The 17,688-nt window shown below is 37.6% G+C and overlaps 1 protein-coding gene across 1 annotated transcript; it reads right to left on the bottom strand.

Moving 5' to 3' along the window:
- Positions 1-1,621: 1,621 nt before the first annotated feature.
- LOC139738272 (lengsin-like) lies at positions 1,622-6,911 on the bottom strand. The gene is made up of 2 exons (XM_071648945.1): positions 6,785-6,911; positions 1,622-2,971 (listed from the first exon to the last, which is right to left on the bottom strand). The coding sequence occupies exon 2, from the start codon at positions 2,963-2,965 to the stop codon at positions 1,622-1,624; it is 1,344 nt and encodes a 447-aa protein (XP_071505046.1). The 5' UTR covers positions 2,966-2,971; positions 6,785-6,911.
- Between the last annotated feature and the right edge of the window lie 10,777 nt (positions 6,912-17,688).

The following is a 17,688-nucleotide window of genomic DNA, read 5'->3' as shown; positions in this document are numbered from 1 at the left end:
AAAGATGACTATCAAGGGGTATATTATGTATAATATATATTACATGTATTATATACAAATGTATAATATGTATAATACATATGTATTATATACAAACAGATGATATACCGTATATAATACATATATATAGATAAAGATATATTTAGATAGATAGATAGATAAATAAATAAATAGATAAATAGATAAATAAATAAACGATAGACAGATAGATGCATGTTGATATTTCATTGATGTAACTTTTTTTTTCTGAAGCATGAATGCTTTCCCATGCTATAACGATAAATGCAATATTTTCTCGTATTAAGAACAAACATCAATATGGTTTCATGTGAACAATCACCTTTGGAACATAATGTTCAAAGCTTTCATATCTTATTCAAGCTGTCGTACACTCCGTGTAGCTGTGCCCCGTAGGCATTATTTGTGATACATACAAGTTTGACATCATATCAGTCTCGGTGTATTTTTCATATCCCCCATTTTTATTGTCTTTTAATTACTTTCATTTCCATTTTACATCTTGATTAAGAAGAAGAGTGTAACCTTACGTAGCAATACAAAGATACATAGATTTCTACGCTCCGGTCTTTTACATCGAAGTCAAGATCTACCGGGATATCTTTGAAACTTAGCGATTGTCAATATTATCAAGACCACACCCATGCATAAGGATAGTTACAGATTTGATGTTTGCATGCAATAATCGGCTGTAGAAATAAGTGTCGAATTGCGTTTGAATGTAGTATAAGCAAAATATTAACCACAGCAAGAAAAAGCATACGTGGAGAAACATAATCATGATGATGGCACGACATTTTGCTCCTGTGGCTTATTGCTCCGGTATTATTTTCTAAAAGGACCAAGGGTTGGGGTTAGGGTCGTGATCTAGGGTTTACTGGTTTAGTTCAATGTGAGGATTAGGGTAAGGGTTAGGGCTATGTTTGTGGGTAGAATTTACGTTTCGGTTAGCGTGCAGATACTAATTCATGGGGGGAAATTGTCGCAGGTGATGTCATGGAACCAATTATGGTGTACAACTGCCCGAGACCAACGATGTTTAACAACTGTACTGTTTCTATCAATCTTGATATATTCTGAATCAATATCATATTTACTCATTGCCATCTGCACTGCTCTTTAACATTACCCCAAACGTTGTTCATTGTTGTGATATCATTCATCATACCTACTATTTTGGCATTACACATCCTTGCTACCGTTGTCATCAACCGGAAATCACCATTCGGAAAAATTAGATAAAGTTTGAATTCTTATCTAATTCTTTTCTTAGTGACTTGTCTAAAGGAATAACAATGTCGCTGAAAAAAAAAATGATGATTATTCAGTTTTGATCAGCAATGTGTTAGCAGTCGATGAAGACAGAATGGTAGGAAGATTTGCTAACTATCAGAGATATAAAAACCAGTTTTGTATCTGTAACTGTTTGAAGCATGAAAACATGATTATCATTAAAACAATATTCATTATAACAAATATGCAGCACAGTGAAATCTTATTTTAAACTATTTTTTGTGTGTGTTTTGGGGTTGTTTTCACTCCTGGAGCGTGTGCTCATCACTATGTCATAGTTGACTGATCACATGACTAATCATGTGCCTGATCATATGACTTCGAAGAAATAATCACGTTCCCATTCCTCCTCTTCGTCACCTCGCTCTCTCGCTGCGTTTTCAAGTTTGATTTCGTTACGCTTTCCAGCCACAAAACACTTAATGAAATCGTGTCCGAGAGAAGAGATAATCACCTCATCGGCCAGTAGACTATCAATGGCCTCCTGCATGGTGTTCGGCAGTTTTGGAGTCAGCGGCGGAATGTCTTCATCTTTGTACGCATCTCCGATGACTCGTTCGGGGAGAGGCAAGCGGTTGATGATGCCGTCAATGCCAGCAGCGACTGTTGCAGCCAGACTTATGTACGGATTACACGCACTGGCTCCCATTCTGTTTTCAATGTACGTGCCACGCCCTCCCTGAATCTTCACCCGAAATGCGCAGGTTCGGTTGTCCATTCCCCAAGTCGCGTTGCTCGGAGCGAAACTAAACGGCTTGTATCGCTTCAAACAGTTGATGGTTGGACCCATTAGGAGCGCTAGTGCACCGGCGTGTGCATGTAATCCCGCCACCCAGTGTTGGCCTATGGTTGACAGCTTTAGAGGTTGAGAAGCATCATAGAGGAGGGGCTTCTCCCCGCTGACGTCCCAGAGCGAGTGACAAAAGTGTGCCGAAGATCCCGGCTTGTCTGCCCAGGGCTTCGACATAAAGCTGGCCATGTATCCATGTTTCTGCGCGATCTCTTTGATACCACTCTTATAGGTGTGTCCATTGTCCGCCGCGCGGATGCCAAACTCGGGCCGGTAGGTGATCTCGATCTGACCCGTCGCCGATTCCGTGCCGACAAATTCGACATCCACTCCAGCGGCGGGCAGACCTTCTAACACGTCCTGAGTGAAATCCTGGATCTTGAATAGACGCGACGTCGCGTTTGCGTTGGTAGACCTATCGACGGGTTCTTTCGTCTTTTCGTCCAGGAGGTAGAATTCGAACTCGTGCGCGGAGAATAGAGAGTAACCCATTTCTTCCAGGCGCTCAAGTTGTCTACGAGCGATGACCCTCGGGTATGCTTCCACCACTTTCCCTTCGTAAACACCCTCGACCAAGACCCGCGCTGTTTTCTTGCACCACGGCAGTACCTGAAAGGTGGCCAGGTCGGGAAAGCAAACAGCGTCCTCGTAATGAATCTCCTCGCCGAACCCGGTGCCATCGATCGGCTCCCCGTGAGGGTTGAACGACAGGTAGCCCAGGCAGAAATTCTGGCCGTGGATCGCTTTATCTCTGAAGTGTTTTACAGGGATCAGCTTGCAGTGCGGAATGCCGTACACGTCGCTCTGCTCGAAGCGCACCGATTTGATGTCAAAGAGATCGATCAACTTCACCGCTCGATCCATCTCGAACTAGGCAAGGTGTCAAACAGAAACGTCGAAAATTGACGGTTATTTGTGCATCAGCTTGTTTTTCAAACTGCTGAGTATTACATTTTTTTATTTCTTGTAAGCTGAATATTGTCTGTATTTTCTATTTTGTTTTACATTATTAAAAGAACGCTCTATAAAGTTTATAGGAAAGAATGAGCACTTAATCTGAAAGTAATGGTCAGGCTGGATACGGATAAACATGGTTCTACATCATCAGGTTCTACATCAACTTTTGCAGCAGACCAAGAAAGCCCTGACATTGAAATTAAAAATTGAATTGAATTGAATTCAATTCAATTGAATTCAACTGAATTCAATTCAATTTCATTTCTTTTCATTTCATTTCATGTAATTTTATTTGAATGCATTTCCCTGTCATCATCTCTGACACCTTCGTTTAGGTCGTATCAGCGCACTTTAAAGTGGATAAACGTGACTAACATTAAACTGCGATGCAGATGGGCTTGAATAGAATGCGGTGCATTTATCAATGTCCGAGTCTAAACTGCGGAATTTTCTGTTTAAAATAAATAGCACATGCTCGCACTCTGTGTTGTGTACATCCACTGACCTCTTCGTGCATACCGAGACACAAACGAGCAACATAGTCCATGGGCCAAGACCCGAAAAATGGGTTGTTGGTACCATCTGAGGTGGCACAACCTTTTTGGTGTCAGTTTGTTTGTCGGGCATAGATATGCTTATCAAGCTATGATAGCATTTCCAAATGAGTAGCTTAGTCATAATAAATGAATTTTTAACCAATTTGGTCTCGTTTTTATATCCCTATACTTCTGAATCGAAACTAAACCGCTATACAAAGAAGAGCACTGCCTTCTGTATGTCCACAGGTGTTCTGTTGTAAACGCGGTGCGCTTAGTCTTTACTCAAGGTAGCGAAGGGAATATCCAAAGGGTTATGATGTCCACAGCTGTCACGCGGTGCGCTTAGTCTTTATCTAGACCAATGTACCGTTATCATATCTAAAGTTCCTCTTAAAAGGGATTATCTATACTGTTTTTATACTACCCTATCAACAAATACATCAGTTTTAAACAAAAATCACTCTGTTCATTTACAATATCATTCATTATAATGTATCGTAGTGTACCGGTACATCGTTTTTGCGTTATCTTATATTGTTGGAGGAAATAAAGCGACATTGGCGTGGTATCAGCGTTTTCACCGTAGCGTTTTCGCCGGAAAATGATAAATAATTGAAAGATATGGTAAAATTCACGAGGAATTGCTTTTGTTGTTGTTGTTGTTTTTAGATAATAGGATATACACTGTATCATACGCTTTGGATATTCCCTTCGCCGTCTAGGATAAACACTAAGCGCTGTGGACATCATAACCTTTGGATATTCCCTTCAATGCCTTGAATAAAGACTAAGCGCACCGCGTTTACAACAGAACACCTGTGAACATACCACAGAGCTGCATTTTACAGCTCTATGGAACATACAGAAGACAGTGCTCTTCTTTGTATAGCGGTTAGTTTCGATTCAGAAGTATAGGGATATAACAACGAGACCAAATTGGTTAAAAATTAATTTACTATGACTAAGCTACTCATTTGGAAATGCTATCATAGCTTGATAAGCATATCTATGCCCGGCAAACAAAATGACACCAAAAAGGTATTGCCACCTCAGATGGTACCAATATCTGGCCTGGCCCATGGACTAACATACTGAATCACCACATCACTATTGAGAATAGCGTAACTACAGACAATGCTATCTATCCATACATGCAATTGAGGATTATGTAAACATATATATAAATAGATATATATGAAATACACATACATACATATACATGTATATATATACACACACACTCGAGAAAAAGCGAATCGCTCGAAAATTTGTGCGCCGAAATGAACAGTAGGTGAATACAGCATGAACTTGGTTTCAGTTTTACTTTTGACGATATATGTTATCGCACCAACACATGGAGAACTTACTCAATATACATATATGTGTATATATATATATATATATGTGTGTGTATATGTGTGTGTGTATATATATATATATATATATATAGAGAGAGAGAGAGAGAGAGGGGGGGGGGAATCAGAATGTCCATTTTGATGAGTTTCTGTATTAAATGTCAACTTGCGGCTCACATACTAACTGACGATCGTTAACGCAGTTATTTCATCATCACGCCGAAAAAGGTTGATGCAAATGTCTATATCATGATGGCGTGTGTACATCATCCCCACAACATACTAAAAGTGCGCGCCTGAGGTGCCGCTCGCCACACTAACTTCGGTTACCCTGGCTTTTAATGATGATCAATTAAATGGACCGTCTGTAGCGCTTTTTAATTAGCTCAGCCACTTCTCAATCACTGGCACGAATGTATACTCAACAAGCCCCTCCAGGCGAACTCGTTGAAAAAAAAATACACATAGCAGCAGAAGTTAATATGGGAAGCTGGCATGAGAAGGCTAAACACAAATGCCTGTCTGCAATATTAACGGAGAGCAGAGAAGAATATTGACGGACGTATTTGCTTTGGCCTTCTCGTCTTGCCGAACGTGCCGTCAGATATTATGCGACCCGCGCTCAGCTCTTCTTCGACAGATTAATAAACAGCTGCACGCTGCATGAATACGCAAGAGTCAAGTAGGGTCTTCGAAGAATTTCTTCGGGACAATCGTCAATAATGTCTTCAAGTGACATTTCTACTATTCAAATGCTATTCTGAGTAATCTTTTCCCCTTTACTACATTCTTTTGCAAAACCAAAAGATATACGATTGAGGTAAGTAGCTGTTTAAATTTCTACATATCTATATATAAAACTCAAATATGCCCATTTCGTACGGTTTTCTAAGTGAATTTACAATATTTCAGATAATTTAATTATGAAGATGGGAACTTAGCAATGCCTAAAATCATCCTGTACAATTAAAAGCAATTATTGAGGTATTTTGGGAAATCTTAGTGATTAAGACCAAGGACACTTCTGTCAGATGAATTACAAACATTCATAATAGTGTATATGGAATAACCACAAGGCCAGGATAACGCGGTTTCACGAAATGATAAAAGAATCATTCGCCCATTTCGCCGAATAGAAGGAAACTGTACAATTAATTACCAATTATTGGATAAAGTCAAATGGATATGAAACTTCGCGGGACGTCATCTAAATCTATATCATGTACATATGTAGAAGTGAGGATTCGTTTTCATGATGTAAACATGGCCAAGTTTCCCTCAATTTGAAGAGTGACACAATCCTTTGTAAGAAATGAACTTTTCACACTAGGAAACACACATGGGCGTGTGCGCAAACTCCATATTAAGGAGAATGGTCATTATGTTTTTTGTCGTCTCAGTGAATTTCTGATGCCCATGAGTGCAAGCGTAAGGGGCAGGAACTACAACTTAAACTTCACTGTTAATCGTTATAGTAGAAACGCTCTCAATCTCTGTATAGTCACATTGTTTTTTAGCACTTATTGGCACGAATTGTTAGAGAACAGGGGAGACACACACACACTCATAATACATAATAATATTTAGAGAGTAATACATGCATGTACAGCTGTACAGATAATCACATGTTGTGCACGGTATATGCATGCAAACGTAATAATTTTTTTTTCATATTTCATAATTATTGTCATATAATCAAGACGTACATACAGAATATTTTTACTACTTTCACTGAGCGTGACAGGTAGATCTGCCAAGCAAAAGATACTCAGAAAATATACCTTAGTATTTTAACAGAAATTTTAAAAGAAATAAAAAAAAATCTCACCTACCTTATTCTTCGCGGACAAATGCCGTACCTTGATGTTCCGATGCCGACCTGAGAGAGAATCAACAGGTCTTTCTGTAAGGTGCCTGCAGTATCCGACCGCTGTTTTCCGCCAAACTGATGCGCTCACATTCGATCGTGCCGGTGTATCTTTGCTCGTCTCTCCTCCTCCAGCCACGCCAGGCAGCGTCAAGTTTCAGCAAGGCGCGCCTGCCACGCGCCCGTCTTTCTTCATCTCGTGTAAAGAAATCTAGAGAGGATGATGGCGCGAATTGCTCCAAGCGGGAGAACTATTACACGTCGGGTTTTTAATGAATGCGGAGGCTCCGGGGAAAATTGATGAGTTGTCTACAGAGAGGCATGGAAAGCCGCATGATACTCCTTCTTTTTCTTTCTTCCTTTCTTTCGTTCTTTCTGTCAGTCTTTCTTTCGTTCTTTCCTCTAGCCGTTAGAAAGGGATGGTAGACTTGGGCAATAATCCAGATCATAGTAAGCACTCGTTTGCGATGACCCATGGAACCACAGACTTTACAAAACATTGAATAGCTTTTCAGAAGACCAGTTGAATGCAGCAAAGCAGAGAGTGGTAATTTACATTGTAAGGGCTGCATTCAGAATGTCTTTAATTGATTTGGTTACAAGGAACACGAATTCATCTGTCATGTCTGTACATTCCGATATGCAGTCCTTTATGATTCATGAATGAGTGTTTGACTTACTTTATTATATTGACTTCATGAAAACTAATCCCGTATAAAAATGTCTCTGTTACAAGTTAATTTCTAAAGAAAGTTTGAAATAACCTTTATCTGCACATGCTCAGATTGTAACTGATGTGAATTGGCTTATTTTATACCTCTGCTGCATATAGTCTACGTCTGCTCCTCAAAGCTCATTTGTATAACCCAGAATATTGAATGAAGATAATGATTGCTGAGTATCTCCCATCATGTATATAAATCATTCATTACACAATTACTGACACAATTTTATCGCAGTCATGGGATTTGTGTGACACTCTCTTTGAATGACAAATTTGTATCTTACCCATTACTCAATAGTCATGAGACTATTAAGATTAATTTTTATACAGAGTACAGTATGCAAAAAGTAGACATCGGAGACACCAAAGAATGCGCTTTTTTTAATTAATGAGAGTGTGCGTTCAAAGTATTTGTGTTTTTTTAATCACATTATGCAGAAGTACATGTCCGTGACATTTACACGCTACATTCTACAATCTTTGTCTTTTTAGTGGGTCCCTCCATTTTCACACTTTGCGTATTGTTTATTTTCATTCCTATCACATCAGTTTTCATGATAATGTAATAATCACCAAAAGGCTCCACAATATTGCATGCTCTTTTCATTTTACATTGCTTTGCTTATGAAACGTTGTTCTGTGTTATTAAAAAAGGGAAATATATATATTCTCGTCGAAGAATGAAATTAAAAAAAAAAACCCGATTTTTTTAATTTGAAGGAACGCTAGGTTTTGGAAATAGCGTATCAAATTACTGTATAATATCATTAATGCGGATTAAAAAGATTCCGAAGCCTTTAACGTGCAAGTCCCCTGACAACGAAATGAGATCAGGAAAAGAAGGCGACATAATCATTTACACACACACACACACACACACACACACACATGCAAAAAGATATTTACTTATATATATATATATATATATATATATATATATATATATATATATACAGATAATATCGTCGTGCGCATGGCAGATTGTCGGTAGGGTGTGGAAGTGGGTTAACAAAAATCTGCAATGCCCAGCAGGGAAGCGCATTAACGACAATCTACCATGCGCACGACGACATAATTATTATGTATATATGTATATATATCATTTTTATATTCATGTTTATATTTATATTTATATTTAGAGAGGTCACTGAGTTGATTGGTTGACTTGGTTGGTTGGTTGATTGGTTGAATAAAGCAATGACCCCACCTTGAATTTTCCCTTGATATTCTGAATAAGAAAACCCGCTAGTAGATCTAGACATCCGGTATTTTTGATAAGGACACACTTTTCTCTAAAAACGATGAGAGCTATCATAAAGCTATCTGACTTCCACCCGTGAATAAAGCTAAAACTTCTTTCTTAATCAAACAAAAATTTTGAGCATTGTCAGGCAAAACAAATCCATGTTATTTGCCGTGTGCATTATAATTTTATGATGAATAATGTCAGTTTGTTTGTTTGTTTGTTTGTTTGTTTATAAAGTTTATATCACCAAAAGAAAAGAATGATTACCGCGACTCAGTCATAATGGCGTATACCTCTTTTCTAACATTGATATTAGTATTTGACTTGTAAATCGTCATCTTTGGATGAAAAAATGGATGAAAAAAAAAACATTTTTATGAATAGGACATCAATACGCTCGTGTTATCTCACAACATCATGCATTAACAACAGAAATGGATCTTTCTGGTATCGTTTTTGCAGCAAACGAATGTCACGTGATTGGAATGACAACGTAAATGATGCTGTCTCGAGGGCTATGAATGTTAATATGTGTAGATGTTCAGAAAAATTACGTTTTTGGAGAACCTCTCTTTAATCTAATCCTGTTTTCATTATAGTTCCCATTTATCTTGCAGCAGATAAGTGTGGTCATGTTAGAAATAATCATTAGATAAAGATATATATGTAAATATATCATGTATGTATACATATATATATATATATATATATATATATATATATATTTATATGTGTGTGTGTGGTGAATTTTTGAGCAAAGAAAATGGGTTTTCACTGTTTATCATTTATTTACGGTCAGTTTGCCCTATCTTTGTCTCAATATATATAAATATATGTATATATTATAATCTGATGTGGATATAAACACATACACCATTGTATACAAAAAACACCCCGTGAATTTTGCAAACACGTCGAGCGATTCATAGTGAAGAGAGAAAGGAAAAGAAGTCGGAGACAGCTCAAGACGGGGCTCCTGCCGGGCGAAGTGGGGAAAGTGAATGCCGTGGTTTTTGTTGAACTTGTCTGCACTATGCATACAGAACCACCAGCCCTGATCGATACCACGAGAGATTAATATCGCGCCTGATCGACAACGGGTCTCGCCCGCTAGTTCTCTTCTCGCGAGGAAAACATCGACCGCCGTTTAATTTTCCCCGAGTTTCTCTCTCTGCGCGGACAAGAAACGCGGTACACGTTCGAGGTAAATTTCCCCAGGGTAACTTTCCGCGCACTGCCCCGGGATAACGGATTACAGATATCGCGGTTCTCTATCCCCCATCTATTGATGACAGGATAGCAGGAAAAAAGCTATGTATGTGGGCCAATGCTAGGAAACGATTTTTTTTTCGAGCCTTCGTAACCCATGCTGTATTTCGAGCCGACATTACAAAGCAGACACAGGCAGGCACTTTTTTCTGCCGTTGATCCTTCTCGAAAGAGAATGGTCAATCAGAAGTAATGAAGCAGTCTATGATGTGGTACTCAACGATGCTGGCTTTCAAATCACGGGGCAGTTAATGCCTAACGAGTGTATGAGGAAACCTACAAAATGAGCAACGAGGAGAGCTTTATCAGTGAGGGCGCAAGTCCCAAAACGAAGTGCAGGAACCTCCCCGATTAGGGGTTGATTAGATACGTTATAGGTCTCCTGGGTTAAAGGCCGGAGAATTTTATTTCCGAAATTGAAACGTCATCTTTATTAGCATTCCAATGAATAATTGTCAAATTTCAATCAAATTGTCCCACATTTGTTTAGCCGGTAAAAAAAAAGAGAAGAAGCATAGTACACAGTGTATACACGAACCAGTTCCAGTATATAATATGCATACATACCATCCTCCTTGTGGCTCATTTTGTAGGTTTCGTCATATCATGCACCCGTCATGTATTAAATGGGTAGGATCTGAATGGAGATTATTGTCCTAATTACGTTATGGTCATCTTTTTCAGTCTCTCCTTCGCTCCCTACCACCCCCTTCTCTCCCTCTCTCTCTCCCCCTCTCTCTCTCCCTCTCTCTTTTTCTTTTTTCTCTGTTTGAGTTTCCTCTCTCTCAATCTCTCTCATTACTCTGTACATGTGCAAATGAATGAATGAGCAGTGCAGTTTCAATATACAACGTATCGAAATTGAGATCGCCTTTGCATACCAGCGTGTGATGTTAGCGAGCATATACTGTTGTGTGTCTGTCTGTGTGTGTGTGTCTGTCTGTCTGTCCGTCACTGCGTGGCGATGCAAGGTGTCGCTGTGCAAAGTGCATGTGTTTACATGTTTTCACCACAGGGAAGTGGGGCCACCTCCCTGTTTTCACACAGACTACCTCCTGGGGTACAGCAAATAATAGCTACTGCACAATGCACTAGCAAAGGTGTATAGGTCCTACCTCACCGATCATGCAGTATTGTGTATCAGGTTGAATTTACGTAGTAAACGTGCTGATGTTTCGTATTCTCATTTTGTTCCTAGTTCCCTTTCATTCTTTCTTTCTTTCTTTCTTTCTTTCTTTCTTTCTTTTCTTTTCTTTTCTTTTCTTTTCTTTTCTTTCCATTCTTCTATTAAGGTACCTACAAACAAAGTGTCAAAGTTCATTCCGCAAATATTCTCCCTCGTGAACACTAATTCCAAACCATTTGACTTTACACAGTGAATTTGGTACACGGCGAGGAGTTACAGACATACCACGTAAAGAAAAGCTTGATTTGAAAGTTAGAAAATACTGGGGGTGAGGTGATAAGTAATTGTCTAATTTCTTAATTCACTAGCTGGTTCAATCATCTGCAGAATCTATCAAAAGTTCGTCAACTATTTTCTTCCATGATTCAGGAAACGCTATGACATCTTCGAATTGCCAGAATTAACAACAGGTAGACGAGTATCTCGTCTGCCACTACACCGGCCATCTTGCTTGCTGTCAACTGGCGGCTCTCCTTGAGGCTACTGCCCTCTCAGACCATCAAAAAGATGTAATATGCAATAATGGAGCTACTGTATCTCTCTTAGTAGCTCCATGGTAGACTCAAAGCTACGTCGCGCGTATATAAGTAGGATATAAACTGTCAATGTATGCATGTACACACACACACACACACACATTACATATATATATATATATATATATATATATATATATATATATAAATGTATATATATATATATATATATATATATATAGGCTATATACCTACCTAAACATAGTTATTATATTATACCCTTCCCTCTCTCTCTCTCTCTCTCTCTCTCTCTCTCTCTTTCCCTCGTTATAGTATACATTAGCATATAAATATGTACATTATGTCTATTATGTATATCCTACATGTAATGGCGTGGATGGAATCACGTCGACGCTCCGCCAGTGCCAATGGAATCTGGAACGGTTACCGCGTGGTGAGCGATGGGTATATTCCACGAGGGATAATCCACTCCTATTAACATCTGACTTGCCGCCAATGATTCAACAGAAGAATTCTTTCAAGTTCAAGTTTATTCCGTTTTTCGACAGTAAAAAATAACATAACATACATCACTCTTTCTTCAGTGATAAGAATCGTACCAAAAAAAAAACAAACAAACAATCAAAGTGAGTTTAACAGAGTAAAACAGTACTTGTATACTTGCAGTAAAGATACATTACAATGCCTGAAGTAAATTAAAGTAAAGTTGAATATCAACGTACACAAGGCGAAAAACGGAGGGACCCACTGAAAAGACGAAGCTTGTAGAGTGTGGGCCCCTCAGGAGAGAAAGAATCAGTGAAAATATTGGTAATAATTATCGGCATCAGGACAGCAACGAAAATATCTGAAGCAACAACAGCGAAAATAGTTATAACAGCAGAGAAAAAAAAAGTAGAGAGGAAAAAATGTTTAAAAACATTGACAAAATAGAATTAGAAATGGAAGCCCATAAAGAGTCAGACAGAAAAGGAAGAAAAATACAAAATGACAACATTAACATATAAACGGACATAAAACGACACTGGGACATCGACGAGGCTATAGTTAAACGCAAAAGACAGACTACGACAGGAAGTAAGACTAGCACAACGGAGATAACGATACACGAGGGCTGGACGATGGAAAACAAAAACAAGACAGAGACAAGACCGGACGGAAAACAAAAACAAGACAGAGACAAGACCGGACGGAAAAAAAAAAATCCCTCATTATATAAGCGTATAGAAGTGCAAATCCCGAAGAAAAATCCATCAACTGCATGACTAACTTAACCCAAAACTTTATTCATGAACTTGGCGGTGGTTAGCTAGTACGAGCGACAATGTGTAAACAACTATGCGGATTTTATGAAAGGGGTATCAAAATGAATAACGTGTAAAACTAATCCGATTCATGACAAATGTTATTGTAAAATCGCAAAAGATAGGCTTTTAATTTCCGTTTAAATGAATACAAAGAGGGAGCTGTTTTTATATCGTGGTTCAGAGAATTCCAATAGTTTGGACCAGTGTAGATAAATGAATTTTTCCCTAAAATTGTTCGGAAAAAAGGTAAATGAAATTCATTTGAACGTCGGGTGGGATAGGAGTGAAATGACTGGTTTTTAAGGAACATTGAATCAAAAATAGATGGAAGTGAACTGTTATTAAACATGTACATAAATTGACCTAAGTTGAATAAAAACAACTCATTTATTTTTAGTAACTTATTAGAAGCAAACAGTAAATTTGTATGTGAACGTGTAGGAGAATGACAAATAATACGGAAGGCTTTTTTCTGCAGTAACAACACTCTATTCAAGAGGGTCTGATGAGTATTACCCCAAGCCAAAATTCCATAATTCAAATAAGGCAGTATCAAAGTGGAGTATAACATGAGTAATGACTTTTGAGGAATATAAAATTTCAATCTGTTCAAAACACCTATATTACGTGAAATAATTTTACAGATATGATCAATATGTGTTTTCCAAGACAGTTTATTGTCAACAATTATACCAAGAAATTTAAAATCTAATACACTTTCTAAATTAATATCATCTAAAACTATGTTAGAATTTAATACTTCGACAGTATTACTGAAAAGCATATATTTTGTTTTTTGAAGATTCAATGATAATTTATTAGCCCTGACCCAATTAGTAACTTTTAACAGTTCTGTGTTAACTTTTTGGACTAAAATATCAACATCGTTGTGAGCAAAAATAACAGTGGTATCATCTGCAAAATGAATAAAAGAAAGTATTTCAGAAACAGAAGAAAAGTCATTGATATATACTATGAATAACAACGGTCCTAAAAGACTTCCCTGAGGAACACCACACTTGACATCTCTTATAACTGAATTATTATCTTTAATAGTAACAAACTGTTTCCTATTACCTAAGTAACTCTTAAACCACTCCAAGGCCTTCCCACGTATTCCATAATGCGATAACTTATAAAGTAAAATGTTATGATTGATTGTATCGAAGGCCTTGGAGAAGTCCAAAAAAATACTAATTAAATGAGCGTGGTTGTCAATTGCGTTAACCATATATTATTCAATCATGTGTGAAACTACAGGTAGGTAGCAATTATAGTTGAATTGTAGGGGGCAACGTACGTGTTACCAAAACTTTCACATTACTATGTGTAATTCGATGAGCAAATGTTGTAAATAAAATAAATGAAGTAAAATTAAGAGAACGAAAATTTTCAAAACACTGTCTGTTTGGAGAGTCGTAAGATTAATTTGCTACTGCCGGATAACACTATGCACAAAAAGAGCCGCGCGAATATCAACTCCCTCAGTAAAATCAGTACCATGTCGACACGCCACCCAAAGGGCTTGTATACGCATAGTTCCCTGATGGCACTGACAGAGAGAAGCTCGAGTCCGAGGCAGCACAGTGATGGCGGTTGTTCGTAGTGTTTCATGTGGATTCATATAAATACACATTGGCGGATCCAGGGAGGACCTCACCGGGTGCACACCCCCCCCCCCCCTTAATTTTTTGTTGAAACAAAAGAATTAAAAGAAAAATGTGGAAGGGGTGGATTCATATAAATACACATTGGCGGATCCAGGGAGGACCTCACCGGGTGCACACACCCCCCCCCCCCTTTAATTTTTTGTTGAAACAAAAGAATTAAAAGAAAAATGTGGAAGGGGTGCGTGCACCCCCCCCCTTTAATTTTGTAAACGCGCCCCCTCTTTACGGAATTCCTGGATCCCCCCTGAATACATATATATATTCATTACCGCTCATACCAGAACTTGGATTGACAAGAAAATTTTGAGTGAGAACGGCGGTTGAGTGCGCAACAGAAGTGATGGCAGAAAAAGGGGCCAATGACAGTACGTAGTGTAAACCATATTCAAGTATGAGGAGCGTTCATGCTCTTTTCCATATTGTATTGGTGTTTCCAAAATTATGCGTATGGCTAAGCAGAAAAAATCACTACGTCAAGGTGACTATGATTTGAATCGTCCGTGCATTATCATCATTTGGTTAACCTTGTCAAACATACAAGTCCCCTAATATGAGGATTATCAATGTGCAAATTACAAGGTCGAGAACCCTGTGCTTCGATCAGCAGAAAGATCTTGCACCAATCAATAAGAGCATACCCTGTTAGACTTTACCCTCTAGCTCTGTCAATAGCATCCTGACCTCGTAGCAAATAAGGGATGACACGGTATTCATAAAGAAGAAAAGCTTCAGTTTCAGTTTCAGTTTTATTTCAGTTTCATTTCAATGCCACCTTATTTCCAGCGAACACTATGCGTAAGTGCAGTATAGCAATGCAATTATTATTAACATGCAATGGGCACATCGCTAAAAAGTGTGAGAACTTGTGGCGAGTGTACCCCAAACATGAAAGATTGATATTGTAACACGTAGTTATATACGGAATTATGAGAGACAAAGATACCGAAACAGAGATAGCAAAAAGGACAGGGACAGACAAAGAGACAAACGAAGACAGAGACGTACATAGCCAGAAACATTGACATAGTCAGGGATGTGAATATGGAATTACGTAACAATAACAAGAAAGACATGGGACATGACAGACGTACAACACAAGGGAGAGGAATGGAGAATGGAAACAGCCATAAGGCAGGACAACAATGCATAATTGATACAACTAGATTGACAATGAGAAGAAAATAAAGCATTCATTCAAAACATCTTACGTGTTATCAATTAAAGGCCCAGTTTACCTTTGGGAGCAGTGATTTAAAATATGTTCAAGATATCACAGTTGATGCATATGTGTAGGTCAGTTGTATCACAAAACATCCTACATTATGAAATTTGTGCAATAAAGCCTAAAATATAAGGAGATATCACTATTTTTCTCATTAAACCATAACTGTAAACGGTTTGGTCTGGAAACATTTTTATTGTGACTATTGTGACTTAACATCGATTATACTGGTTCAAATTTTTACATTGGTTGTTTCTATCCCTAACTCACATTTTAGAACTATTTTGAAGCACTAATGCTGGGTTTTTGTTTCATCTACAAATGGTAAATTATGCCTTTAAGAAAGGTACCACGTAGTAAGATTATCATGAAAGCAGATGTTTCATAACGGACCTATGCAACGCAAATGCATGTTGATTTGTATTCATTGATGATACCCTGATCATCATATCATCATGATCATTATATGATAACTTTTCTACTGTTTTTCTTTTCAGCGTACTTGGATATCATAAGCTCTCACTAAAAAAAAAATCAAAATCAAGGTCAAGTCGATGATATCATCATTGGTCACTCTCTCCACATAATTATTATTCGAAAGCAAATTAAAATCTTAACTGTTGAAAAAGTATTGATTATGACAGTAAGTTCATTTCATACGCATCATACTAATAACCATGCAGAGTTTCCTCTTTTCCCCCCATTCTTTGGCATTTAGGTAGATTGTAATTTAGTTTGACATTTTTTTTCTGTATTCTTTTTTTTTCCTTAACTCTGAGTCTAAAGAGGTAGGCCTTATCTTATGTGCAAGTAAAGTGAACATGACATTTTTACCTTTCTTTCTTTTTCTGTCTTTATTTTTGTTAATTGTCAAGATACGCAGAAACTGAATATCTTTATTTTTATACCTAGTTCTCTTTTCTAGCATGTTTTCTATGAAAAACATCCAACCTTAGGACTAGTATTTACGAGCATTGCTTTCAGTTGGTTCCGTCATAATTCGTAATGTACTTTCGCCTTGGTTTCATCATTCACTTAAAGATAGCAAATTGTATATCTGCTCTTATATCATTGCATTTATTTTTTCCATGTTTCGAATAGTAATCTGATGATTTTTAATAATGTTTTTGTCCAGTGATGTGTATCGAATTTGACTTTCATTGGCTTTATCGTGAAATATGAAAAATGAATTCATTTAAATTTAATTCAATTCAATCTAATCTGTCACTCACAGCCAAAGTACCAATATGATTAACAAAAGGAATGCACCTCCCCCTCTAGCAGTCTACTGAGACTAAGCCTAACGTGCATGTTTCCATGCAATGTAAAGGTGATTGTGAAAAAAAGTTACCTGTATTCAATATCTGAATGTTTTTATTGTCAAATACATTCCTGCAAACGTCTTCATTTCAGTAGCATTAAAATTACATAATGCGTTCAATGTTGTAAGCATGCCCATAATTTGGGTAGTGGTTTGTCTTGTAATACTGTAGTTTCACTTGAGTTTAATTTCGTTTTGGGATCTTTGGTGAGTAAAGGAATACTTTCTTATTTGTCATCTTTGGCACAGCCAACAAATTCAAAAACTCTTTGAAAAGACAATCATTTCTATTCATGTCTTCTTTTGTCAATCAAAATTCAACTAATCCAAAGTTAATCTTATCAAACATTGAATTACCATCAGTGTTAAAGTTTAGATGTGGTTTATGCCACTAAATTGCGGATGACTTGAAATTGTAGAGGCGAAA

The sequence above is a fragment of the Diadema antillarum genome, unplaced genomic scaffold, assembly GCF_040938485.1.
Source record: "Diadema antillarum isolate AM-2024a unplaced genomic scaffold, OU_Dant_1.0 scf00000003, whole genome shotgun sequence".
Classification (NCBI taxonomy): Eukaryota; Metazoa; Echinodermata; class Echinoidea; order Diadematoida; family Diadematidae; genus Diadema; species Diadema antillarum.
The sequence above is the reverse complement of the archived record's forward strand: the minus strand, read 5'-3'. Positions and strand labels throughout refer to the sequence as shown.

Bases quoted from the DNA above. Each gene is read 5' to 3' on its own strand.
- LOC139738272 (XM_071648945.1), bottom strand. From the start codon at position 2,965: ATGGATCGAGCGGTGAAGTTGATCGATCTCTTTGACATCAAATCGGTG.